The following is an 11336-nucleotide window of genomic DNA, read 5'->3' as shown; positions in this document are numbered from 1 at the left end:
AGTAACTAAAAAATTTGAGCCAGGCCAGAAAGTCTTTCTGTTTAACTCAAGGCTCAAAATATTTTCGGAAAAGCTGAAATCCCACTGGTCAGGACCTTTTCTGGTCATTAAAGTGTCTCTCTATGGTCATATGGAAATCATGGAAGAGAGCTGGGACAGGAGGTTCGCTGTCAATGCCCACAGGTTGAAGCACTATCTTGTTGGCGATGTTGATCACCAGAGGACCACTCATCTGCTTACTTAGCAGAGTTAAACCGTCAAGCTAGTGATGTTAAAGAAATACTTGTTGGAAAGTAACCCAACTATGAGATCCTTTAATTATATTTTTGTTATTATTACTTTATTAGTTTTTCATTCATTAGTTTTCTTTATTTTTATTTGATTCATGCACAACCATTGAAACAGAAATAGGAAAGCTTAGATCAAACAGACATAACTTTTATAACTCAAGGTTCTCGCAGGAAGGCTGGCGCTAAGCTCCATTGAGTGGCATATAGCGCCATTGAGTGGTGTATAGCGTCGGGTTGGAGAAAACTCGGGGATTCCTTGCGAGAAGGCTGGCGCCTAGCACCAATGATGTGGCGTCTAGCGTCCGATGGAAGAAAATTGAGTATTCTTTTCTGGGAGTATGGTGCTATAGACGTTCAGCACTAGGTTCGACATAAAAGAGGGACTTTCTCTCTGGAAGGTTGGCACTTAGCGCCAATGATTCAGCATCCAACACCAATTCAAAAAAAATTTAGCGTCTGACACCAGATGTTCGGCGTCCAGCGCCGGTACCAAGTTTGGTGTTTGCCTTTTCGGTGCCTAGCGCCAAACACGTGGCACCCAACGCCCCCTCTAGACCTTTTTGAAATTCAAATTGCCCCCCAATTTCTGATTCCCTTTCTGTGACCCCTCTACAACCCTACCCCTTTGCTTGATTCCCTCCCCCTATCACTCCCTCATTAATCCCATCAATTCTCACTTCCCACTTTTCCCTTCTTAATACCTAACCCTTCCCTATAACCCCAAATTCCTTCGGCGATCACCCCCACTCCCTTCTTCTTTCTTTCATCTTCTCTATATATACACCCCACCCCCTTACAATCCCTACTTCTTTTCTTTCTCTTGTAATTCTCCAACCACAAACACATGAAACTTCTCCCTCTTTCCTTCATCCTTTCCACAATCCCCCCACTCCTCCCTCCCTGAATCATTTTCTATTCTTTCTACCCTTTTCATGCCTCATCCCCTTTCTTCTTTCTTTCTTTTATTCTTCCAGTTTTTTTTATCTTTCTCTTTGCTGGAGGAGAAGTAACTATTCAAGTTTGGTATTGTTAGAGTAAGCTCTCTCTCTCTACAGACAACAATGGCACCCAAAGCACAAGATTCATCATCAAGAAAGAGGAAGGACAAGGAATCGGCAATCGCTATATTCGATTCAACACGGTTCTGTTCCAAGTTGCATGAAGAGCACTTCCTTGAGCACATAAGCAAGAGAAAGGTAATCCCTGAGGTGAAGTTTGATCTTAAGTCGGATGAATATTCAGAAATTTCATTCCAAATTGTACACAGAGGCTGGGGACTTCTCTGTGACCCACCTACAGAGGTAGGTTAATTAAAAATCCAAGAGTTCTATGCTAACACTTGGATCACATACAAGGATGTGCAAGGTGTGAACAAAAAGGATTACCAAACCTATGTGTGAAAAAGGTCCTTGATTTTAGTCCAAGAAGCATTAGGGAGATTCTCCAACTGCCACCTCCAGAACATCCTCCATCATTAGCAACCTAGAGCGAGAGGGTGGACCGAAATCCAAGATATGACCAAGTGCTTGAAGATATTTTCCTCCCAGGTACTCAATGGATACTAGGTGCGGATAATAGACCGAACCAACTGAGGGAAATCGACCTAAAACCAACAGCGAGAGGGTGGTTGGAGTTTATTCAATGCTCAATTTTTTCAACAAGCAATCGCTCTAAGGTGACAGTGGAAAGAACCATCATGGTTTACTGTATCATGATAGGATATGAGGTAAGGTGGATAAAATAATTCCTAGACAAATATACCACATTGCCTCAAATTCTTCTTCAAGAGCGTAGTTAGTCTTTCCAAATGTCATTCACCGCATCTGTAAAGTCACAAGAACATCCACTCAGAATGGCATCCTCCTCCCTATTGAGAAGCCAATCTTCAAGAGAAAAATGGAATTTGTGAGATTAGTAATGCCACAAAGAGATAAAGCTGAAGAAAAAAAAAGCTTCACAAGCTCCTTCACCCCAACAAGCACAACCTGTCATACCTCAAGGGTAATATTTCCTACCTCAAGAATATTGGTAACAACTAACTTCAACCCTTGAGTGGATACAGGTAAATTAAGACAGCCATGGCATCCAACTCAATCACATAGTGAGAGAGTAATAAATCAATGGGTTGAGCTCCTTCATTTCAAGCAAGAAATGGAGAGAAGAATGAACTATCTTTGTGTGGGTCAACAAGTTTCAAATCCGGCAATGGCTCCTTTTTTCCAAGTTGGTGAATGGATTCATGATCAACTCTATCATGGGAACACCAACATCACTCAGCTATCTCTTGAATAACAACAAGAGATACAGAGGGCGAAAGAGCCACAAAGAGCTCAACAAGATGATGAGGAGGATGACAACAATGACAATTGAGGTGGTGGAGTTCCTTTCATGCTTTGTCCTTCTTTTTGTTTCCTTTTTTATTATGTTTCTATTTTCTGTTTTATTTTTCTATTTTTGCATGATATTTGTTTTTAGTTATTTTTACTTGTTCTTCTTTATTTTATTTTATTTTATTTTAAGCTTGTTCATGTATTGTCCTCTAATCACTTCTCTGAAGTGATGTCAATGAATTAATAATTGATTAACAGAAGCCTTGTTAACACAATTATGGTGGTCTCTACTTGTGATTATAATGCCATAGAAAGGAACAACACTTGAATGATCTTGGAAAAAGGAAATGTGGATTCTTGGTGAACAAGGATTTAGTGAAGTATTATGAGATCTCCAAAAAAAACGGAGATTGATCCATGAATCAAAAGAATTAAGCAAGAAAAAGAAAAAGAGAGAAAATAAACAAAAAAAAAAGATCAAAAGAAAATTTAAAGTTTCAAAGCTCTGAGCATCAATGGCTGAGATCCAATTATGTGCTTGTGGTATCGATTGTCTAAGAAAGATGGGATGATTAGATTCGAGGGGTGTTTCATCACCTAATAACTTGGACCAACTGGTCTGGGATTATTGATCGAAAGTCCACTACCAAAAGCCGACTTGAAACAAGACATTTAGCAGTCCAAAGAGACTTTGAGTATCGATGATTGGAAATTCAAAGCTTTAGCTATATGCTTGTGATGCAACCGTATCAGGGAGAGGCTTGGGTAACTAAATCCGCGGGGTGCCTCATCACCCGATAATTTGGACCAACTAGTCCGAGATTATCAATCAAAACCTAGCATCAAGAGCTGCCTTGAGACGGAGCATTTAGAGTTTTCAACAGAAAAAAGCTCTCTTTATTTTAAATAAAAGAAATCAAGGATCAACCGAGGCTCAAAGAAAAAGAGATTTCATAACATCATCTGAATCCAAGTTCTTTTAAGATAATTGGCATTTCTAAGATTCCAAGAAGTAGTGAAACAGAGAGAACCATTCATACTAAACCCCACTGACAAGGTAGACATGGGTTTGCAAGAAGATTCAACTATTAATCAAACCCACTTTTTTTTTCTTTTATTTGGTTTGCTTGAGGATAAACAATTGTTTAAGTTTGATGTTGTGATGCATGAGCATCGTTAATGACTTTTTCTTCATTATTATTGTGATGATTGTAGATAGCATGGATCAAGAATAGGTAAGAATTGAGAAAGAGAAGAGCAAGAGATTCCATGCTGTACCCTTGGCGCCTAGTGCCACTCCATCGATATCCAACGCCACCCTTCGCAAAACTCTTTGGACCCATGGCACCTAGCACCGACATTCTGCATCCAGTGCCCACACCCCAGCCGTGTCTAGCACCGTGATCTCCAATGGCGCCCAACGCCATTAAGGTCAAGCCTAGCGCCGCGGTCCCCGCGCCTAGTGCTAATGCACCCACGCCTAAGGCCATATGAGCGCGTGCTCCACAACTCAAAGAAATTCACAATCAATGAAAATATTTAAAATAAATGAGAAGAGAAAAAGATAGGATCGTTTTTTTTTTAGGAATTGCAAAATTTAATTTTGAGGTTTTCAGAAAAAAAGGAGAGAAAAAAAAAGGGCATCGGGCTCTATTCTCTTCTCTCGTTCAGTTTTTACTTTCGCACAAACTAGGAGTTTATTTTTTCTGCACTATGAGCAACTAAACCTCCATTGTTAAGGTTAGGAGTTCTATTTATTTTGATGGATGAATACTATTGTTCTTCTACTTTTGATTAATGCACTGATTTCTATTCAAGAATTGGGTTTCGTTCTTCATCCTAAGAAATAGAGTATATTGGAAAATAATCCTAATCTAAATTGAATCCCTTTGAATATTAGAAAAGTTAAAATCATTGGAATCAAGATTGAAATCCTCTTCTCATAATTTTTTAATTATCTGGATTTAATGTGATACGTGACATATAATCATATTTCTTTTGGTTCTTAAGAATTGTGTGGTCTTAAACCAGAATTTGGATTAACCTCTTAACACGATTAATTGATCTAGGAATTGACGGTTGATTAGGTTAGGAGAAATTGGATTGCCAAGGAATTGGAATTCAATTACTTAAATTTTTGCATGATCAAGGTAGATAAATATAACTATTAATCCAAAAACTTAAATATCTCTGAAACCTTAACTCTCCTATCATATAATCTCTTTACACATTTATTGTCTGTTTTCCTTAATTCACTATTTTATGCCTTTTTTGCTATTGAAACTCTAAATACTGATTGTTTGACTAGAATAATCAATCGATTATTGCTTGTTTGATCCGTTAATCTCCGTGGGAATGATAACCCACTCTCGTGGTATTACTTTATATGATCTGGTGCACTTGCCGGTAGTTTGTGGTGTAAAATCTGCATCAGTGTATGTGTTTACATTACTTTTGCAACATTCCCTTCTCCAACGGAGAACTGTGTGGTTAAGTTCTCATCCCCTACAGCCCTATATTTTTCAGGAAAATAAACGAAGAAGATAAGCATTGAACGTTTACTTCTGTATTTTTAGACTGGTCTTGTAATTAGTTATTATTTTTCCTCGCCATTATTATTATATCTTGTACAAAAGGATAGAATTTGTAATATATATATATAATATTGTAAGTTACCTGTAAAGTTATTTTTGTAAAATGTAAAATGTGATGAGATGTATTTGTGTATTATATACATGTATGCATGTTTGTATGAATGATAAAAAAAATGGTTTTTCAAAAAAAAAAGTATATAAGAATTTTAAGTAAAGGCTCCTACTTATTATAGTTATTTATAGAAGTTGTCGTAATATTTTCGTTATTAGAGTGGAATAGCCAAAAACGTGATATTCTGGTAATAAGGGTGTTATATATTGTCATCCCTACTCACACCACAATTACATGAAAGAAACATTATTTCATTGTGTTACCGAAAATAAAATTTGAGCCATACTTTTGTTGTCAACGATGATGAAGTCAAAATAACCTACCAGTTGAGGAGCAGATGATATTCCTCAGTCCTTCAACGTCATCGTAGTTATTGCAATGTATGCAGCCCAAGAAACCATGCCCTAAAGTAGTTTCATTGATGAAGAAAGAAAGAAGAAAAAGAGTAGAAATAGAAAAGATGGATGAATGTTTGTATTTGATTATAGTTTGTTTTTTAATAAAATAAACTTTTAAACAACATCATTTTATCTAAAATTGGGCACCAAACTAAAACAGTATCGTTTTGGAATCGTCTAACGTGTTAAAAGATGACCACCCCAGCACTTTAAATACTGATTTAGTATCAAAAATGATAACAGAAATTACTATAATGTCTAAAATTTTATCTTAGGGACTATTATTAAAAAATTAAAATTTGAAAGACTAAATCAAATAATTATATAAATTTTAGAGACTATTACAAAATTTGCTCTATCTTTAATTGTGTATTAAAAGAGAAGTAATTTAAGCTCTAGTTTTGAAGACATATTTACCTTAAATAAATACTTCTTTCTCGACAACAGCAACATCAAAAAAAGAAAGAGAACTAAAACATTCCTTGCTGGTCCTATTAGAATCGTGATAAGGTGAAAGGACCATACTCCTGGCTAAATCCAAAGCCCTTAATTGACGCTCCGAATAACCAAACGCATATGCTGACCAAAGAAAGAAAGATGCACATATATCCCTTTTGATGAAAACTGGGTTACATTTGTTTTTATGTAAAATTAATATTTAAAAACTATTAAATAATTTAATAAATTTTATTAAATTATTAATTTTATATATATATATAATTTTAACATTAATTATAGGTGTTTATTTCGATATGAATTATTAATTTATATATATTGATACAATATAAAAATTAAACAAATAAAAATTTATCATGTGAATTATATTTATCTCTGTTATTATATTATATTATTTTTTATTTACTTTTTAAAAAATATTATATTATTATATATACAAAAATATTCTTATAAATAACTATAAGAAGACAAATATATTTTTATTATTTTTTTATTAAATGATTAAATAATTTTTTTATTTCTGTAACAAAAATCTTTTAATAATTTTTTTATAATTATTTATAAAGATATTTTTGTAGATATATTAATATAATATTTTTAAAATATAAATAAAAGATAAATACTAACAGAAATAAATACAATTCACATAGCAAATTTTTTTGTCTATTTTTTATGTAGTATCGATATGTATAAATTAATAATCGTACTGAAACAAATATAATGTTAATTCTAAAAATAAATTACTGATCAGATATTTTGAAATAGAACTTTTATTTTTATGTTGGACATAGATTAATTCAAAATATTTGATGAATAATTTACTTTTAAAGTTAGCTAGACTATTTAATTTTAGTAGCTATTTTAATATTATACTCATTAAAAATGAAGACAAAATGATAAGTACGTTTCTTAAATTTTAAAATTAATTTAAAAAATTGTATTAATAATATCTTTTAAAATTTTTTGTTAATGTTTAAATTATTCAGATTTTAATTGATAATCAACACAAACCATAAAAAATATATGGATAATGTTAAGAAAACAAAAATATAACCACCTAAGTTGGATGCGCATTGCATTATTTTTTGTTTCTACTCTCTTGTCTTTAGAATGGAAGATGCATCTGTGCATTGGGGATACTACGATTACCTCAGCTGAAACCAACAATTAATGCAGGACAATGGGCTGGGATCATATTCATCGTGCCAAAGATATTCTTCACCGTCTTTGCATCACGAATCTATCTTCATCTTTTACATAATTCTAGTGCTAGAATCCTTATCATCACTAAACTTGAAAAGCCCAAACGGAAGATCTTTTCGAATTTTATTTCAACTTACAAATATGCCCTTTCATTGTTAAAAGAAAAAGAAAATCTCCACCGAAGGCTTTATTGTTCACACTTATTTGACTAATCTTAGAGAATTAATTTTTTCTGTAACTATTTTTTTTAATTATTTTAAATTATAAATATTAAATTATAAACTTCTAATTTCAAATTTAAATTCTCAAAAAAATAATGATTTTTATAATTATAAAAAACTAATTAATAAGTTATTTATTTTGTCTTTTTTCTATTTATTTATAGCTCCTATATATTGAGCGATTCCGATCATGTGTACTAGTTTAATTTAGGCAGTTAGTAAGAAGATATATAAAAGATGTTTATATATATAAGGATCAGAGCTGATGAGTTATATATAATTGCAGTGATTGAATTGTTTCTAGCTAATAGTATTCTCCTTTGATGTAATCATTGAGTCGTTTCAATTCTCCATTTTGCTGCTCCATCACTGCTCGAACTACATCTACAATGGATATCATTCCCACTATTTTCCCGTCTATAACTGGAACATGTCTGATACGATTCTCTGTCATAAGTCGCATTGCTTGAAGAATGTTCATGTCAGAGGTCACCGTTATCAAGTTTTGCTGTTTAATAATTCACGTACAGAAGGTTATTAATTAGGCTCATTAGTAGTCATTACTCATTAATAATGAAAATAAATGACAAGTGACAAAAATAATCAACCTCATTAGTCATTATTTCACCAACTTGTGTGTGATAGGGTGATCTTCCTTGTGCAACTATTTTCTTCAAGCAATCTTCAAAAAACAGAGAGGTGAAAAGAATATTATTAAATAATAAAAAATATTACTAAAATATTAGTAATATTTTTTGAAATATTATAATTATGATAGTAGTGTAGCATAGATATCTTAGAATGCTGATATATAATATACCTCTTTCTGTGACAATGCCTGCTAGGTGGCCCTCTGACTTTAGTACAACCAATGATCCAATATTGTTTTCAGCCATCTGATAAACCTTATATATAGTATGATTCTTGTTAATAAATGAAATTGGCATAAAAAAAATTAAGTAAAATAAATCATAATAGATTACGTTCTTCATTGCATTGATAACAGCATCGTCAACTTGGCATGAGAGCCAGGAACCAATCTTCTCTTGCCCTTTTGTCATAAGCACCTCTGAGACAGTAACATTCTCCAATCCTTTCAGCTGCATGGTGGGTGGGGAGGATGTCACACATCCGAAACCAGAAGACAATTTGTTGGGGCTAATGATTCCATTTCCATGGCATTGTTGGAATATGGATGCCCTTTGAGGGGTTTGCCCAAGTCTTAATGCCCTTAAAATTCCTAGCATTTTTAGTGTTATATATTTTTTGTTTAAATAATCAATGCAGGCTAATGTTTGAATTTTAAGGTAATTAAGAAAATCAAATAACGGATAAATAGTCTAGGGGTTTTATGTACTCAACTAATGTATTGCTTTAAAGACAAGAATAGCTTGTCTATGAACTCTTTTCTTGAGGGAGAATATCAAGAAAGGAACTTTAAAGTTGTTTTTCACATGGTAGTAGTACTACAATGCTGAACCTTTTGGATGATACCATTCACCATTCCATACACGCATCTATATGATTATGTATGATCATTTTCTTGTTCAATAAGATTAATTTCCACAAAACCTGTAAACTTTACCAAGGGCCAAGTATATTCTTTTAGGATCATGGACAAGAAACTCTTTCCAACGGGGCAAGATAAGAATTATTGGAAACTAAAATAAACTTGGATGAGGTAAAGATTTTAAGGAAAGCACAAACCAAATGAGCAAGCTAAGTTTTCAAAGGAATAATAATGAATGTGAAAACATGATCGAAATAATTGTGCAGTCAAGCCAAATTAAACCATCTCTCATAGAAGTCCATCAATGCATCCAAGGTATAATAATAAATTCCTGATCCTTCAAATTACATATATAAATACAAAAGCAGTGCAGTGTTTGGTATTAACATAAACCAAGCCAAAATAATATTTTCATAATCCTTGAGCAATAATGCCGCAGAAAAAGAAGCAACTTCGTTTTAAGATCCCATGGATATCATCATCAGGAGCACGTGCTCCACCCTCAAAACAAAAATCAAAACCTGAACGGCCACCTTTTCGGCCTCCAGGGATAGCACCTGCACCTGCATTACCACATTCTTCTCCTTCTTCCCAATCTCAGCAGCAACAAGAACGAGAAGCACCTTCTCATCCAGCACAGTCACCAGCGTCTTCTGTGATTCTTGATTCCCCAGTGTCTTCACCTTCTCGAACCCCTCACTCAGCAGAGTTCAAGAAGGAACCGGAAGAAGCAAAGGAGATAGTGCTGGTGATGGAGCACGAAGCAATCAAAGAAGAATCCATAGAGAGGAAAATGATGTTTGCTACATCATCAAGCAGTGGAAAAGACATCAAAGTTGTGAGTAATTCAGGCAACACTTCCACTATGAACGTAACAAGCACAACCATACCCCTCAAAGAAGAAAAACAACACCATGTTAATAACCAACTGCAAAAAGGCATCAAAGAAAACATCTCATGCTTTGTTCAGAAACTAGCCACTGTGACCCCAACACAACCACCCACGGAGGTTGATGATGACCACAAGAGCTTTAGTGTTGTTACACTTGCTGGCGACAACAAAGGCGCAACAATGCACGTGGCAGAAGGTTCCTCCAACAAAACCAAGAAAGACGGTTCAATCCGCATTCACAGAGCCTACAAGAAGAAGAACCCAGAAGAAGAAGAAGAAGAAACCACAGATGCAGGTGATGAGAACGACGCTTCTGCTTCCGAGAAGAAAGATGATGATGATGATGATGATGACGTGGCTGCTAACAAGGCGTACGTGAACAGTAACATACAGAGCGTGAATAACTCGGTGATGGTGCAAGGTTCAGTTAGTGAAAGAGACCCAGGTGTTCGCGTTGCTCTTCCTAATTATCAGCAGAGTCATGAACCGAAGGCTCCAGCTTTGGAGACAAGGAAGGTTGAAATGAATGGTAACCGTGTGAGTTACCCGAGGCCTGTGGTTCGACGACGTTGCCTGAGAGGTTTGTTCATGGAACCGAGTGACTCTGAGCCTGATAACCCGGACAAACCTCGCCGTCATGGTTGCAAATTCCGCTGTGGAGATAATAATAAGGCTGCTGACATCATGTAACTCAAACCCCCCAATAAACCAAAATTTTACATGATTGTTATGGTTCACTGATTACTGATTTCCGGTGTATATGGTTGCAAATTTTATCCATCTTCTTTGTATTTTACTCGAATCCAAAACTTTTTAAGTAAAGATAAAAAAAATATATTATTTGAATTATAATTCGTTTATATGATATATTAAACAATTTAATTAAATATGTTTGTACTTTAGTTCACTTAGATATATTAGGCCATTGATGAATTAATATAATTCCCATGCTTTTAAAAAAAATTGTTAATTCATAAATCATTTTAAATGTTTATATAAAATTTAATCATATTAATTATACATAATATAAAATATTTTAATTATTTTATATAATATTTTTTAAAATATTTTTATGTGAAATAATTTAAAAATATTATATATAAAAAATTAACATTTAAAATTAATTATTATATATTTATTTATAAATATATGTATTATTTAATTTAATTTTAATATATATTTTATATTTTAAATATATATTTTATATTAGTAATTTATTTTAGTGTGTACTTAATATGATTAAAAATAATCTAAAAATTATTAGATAATTAGATACATGTAACTAAATTATTTAATATAATAATTAATATGTTAGTTATGTTTTTTACAT

At 33.5% G+C, this 11336-nt stretch overlaps 2 protein-coding genes across 3 annotated transcripts; one reads left to right on the top strand and one right to left on the bottom strand.

The window, feature by feature from the left end:
• Nucleotides 1-7846: 7846 nt before the first annotated feature.
• LOC107608287 (Cystathionine beta-synthase (CBS) family protein) lies at nucleotides 7847-9051 on the bottom strand. 2 transcript variants are annotated; one of them, XM_016310125.3, is made up of 4 exons: nucleotides 8588-9051; nucleotides 8425-8509; nucleotides 8213-8286; nucleotides 7847-8112 (listed from the first exon to the last, which is right to left on the bottom strand). In XM_016310125.3, exons 1-4 carry the CDS (start codon nucleotides 8849-8851, stop codon nucleotides 7909-7911), a joined length of 627 nt encoding a protein of 208 aa, XP_016165611.1. In that variant the 5' UTR covers nucleotides 8852-9051; the 3' UTR covers nucleotides 7847-7908. The 2 variants fall into 2 exon arrangements, with proteins under 2 accessions (XP_016165611.1, XP_016165612.1); XM_016310126.3 differs by having other exon boundaries at nucleotides 8425-8500; nucleotides 8588-9046.
• A 254-nt stretch (nucleotides 9052-9305) lies between these two features.
• On the top strand, nucleotides 9306-10858 carry LOC107608045 (uncharacterized). Its single transcript, XM_016309936.3, has one exon. It carries the CDS (start codon nucleotides 9545-9547, stop codon nucleotides 10694-10696), a length of 1152 nt encoding a protein of 383 aa, XP_016165422.1. The 5' UTR covers nucleotides 9306-9544; the 3' UTR covers nucleotides 10697-10858.
• Nucleotides 10859-11336: the final 478 nt, after the last annotated feature.

Source organism: Arachis ipaensis, chromosome B7 (genome assembly GCF_059453495.1).
Source record: "Arachis ipaensis isolate K30076 ecotype BB chromosome B7, ASM5945349v1, whole genome shotgun sequence".
Lineage (NCBI taxonomy): Eukaryota > Viridiplantae > Streptophyta > Magnoliopsida > Fabales > Fabaceae > Arachis > Arachis ipaensis.
Note: the sequence above shows the minus strand (reverse complement) of the source record. Positions and strands in the feature narration are given on the sequence as shown.

Bases quoted from the DNA above. Each gene is read 5' to 3' on its own strand.
- LOC107608045 (XM_016309936.3), top strand. From the start codon at position 9,545: ATGCCGCAGAAAAAGAAGCAACTTCGTTTTAAGATCCCATGGATATCA.
- LOC107608287 (XM_016310125.3), bottom strand. From the start codon at position 8,851: ATGCTAGGAATTTTAAGGGCATTAAGACTTGGGCAAACCCCTCAAAGG. The intron at 8,510-8,587 runs GTAATCTATTAT...ACTATATATAAG, and splicing joins TTATCAATGCAATGAAGAAC to GTTTATCAGATGGCTGAAAA. The intron at 8,287-8,424 runs GTATATTATATA...TGTTTTTTGAAG, and splicing joins AGGCATTGTCACAGAAAGAG to ATTGCTTGAAGAAAATAGTT.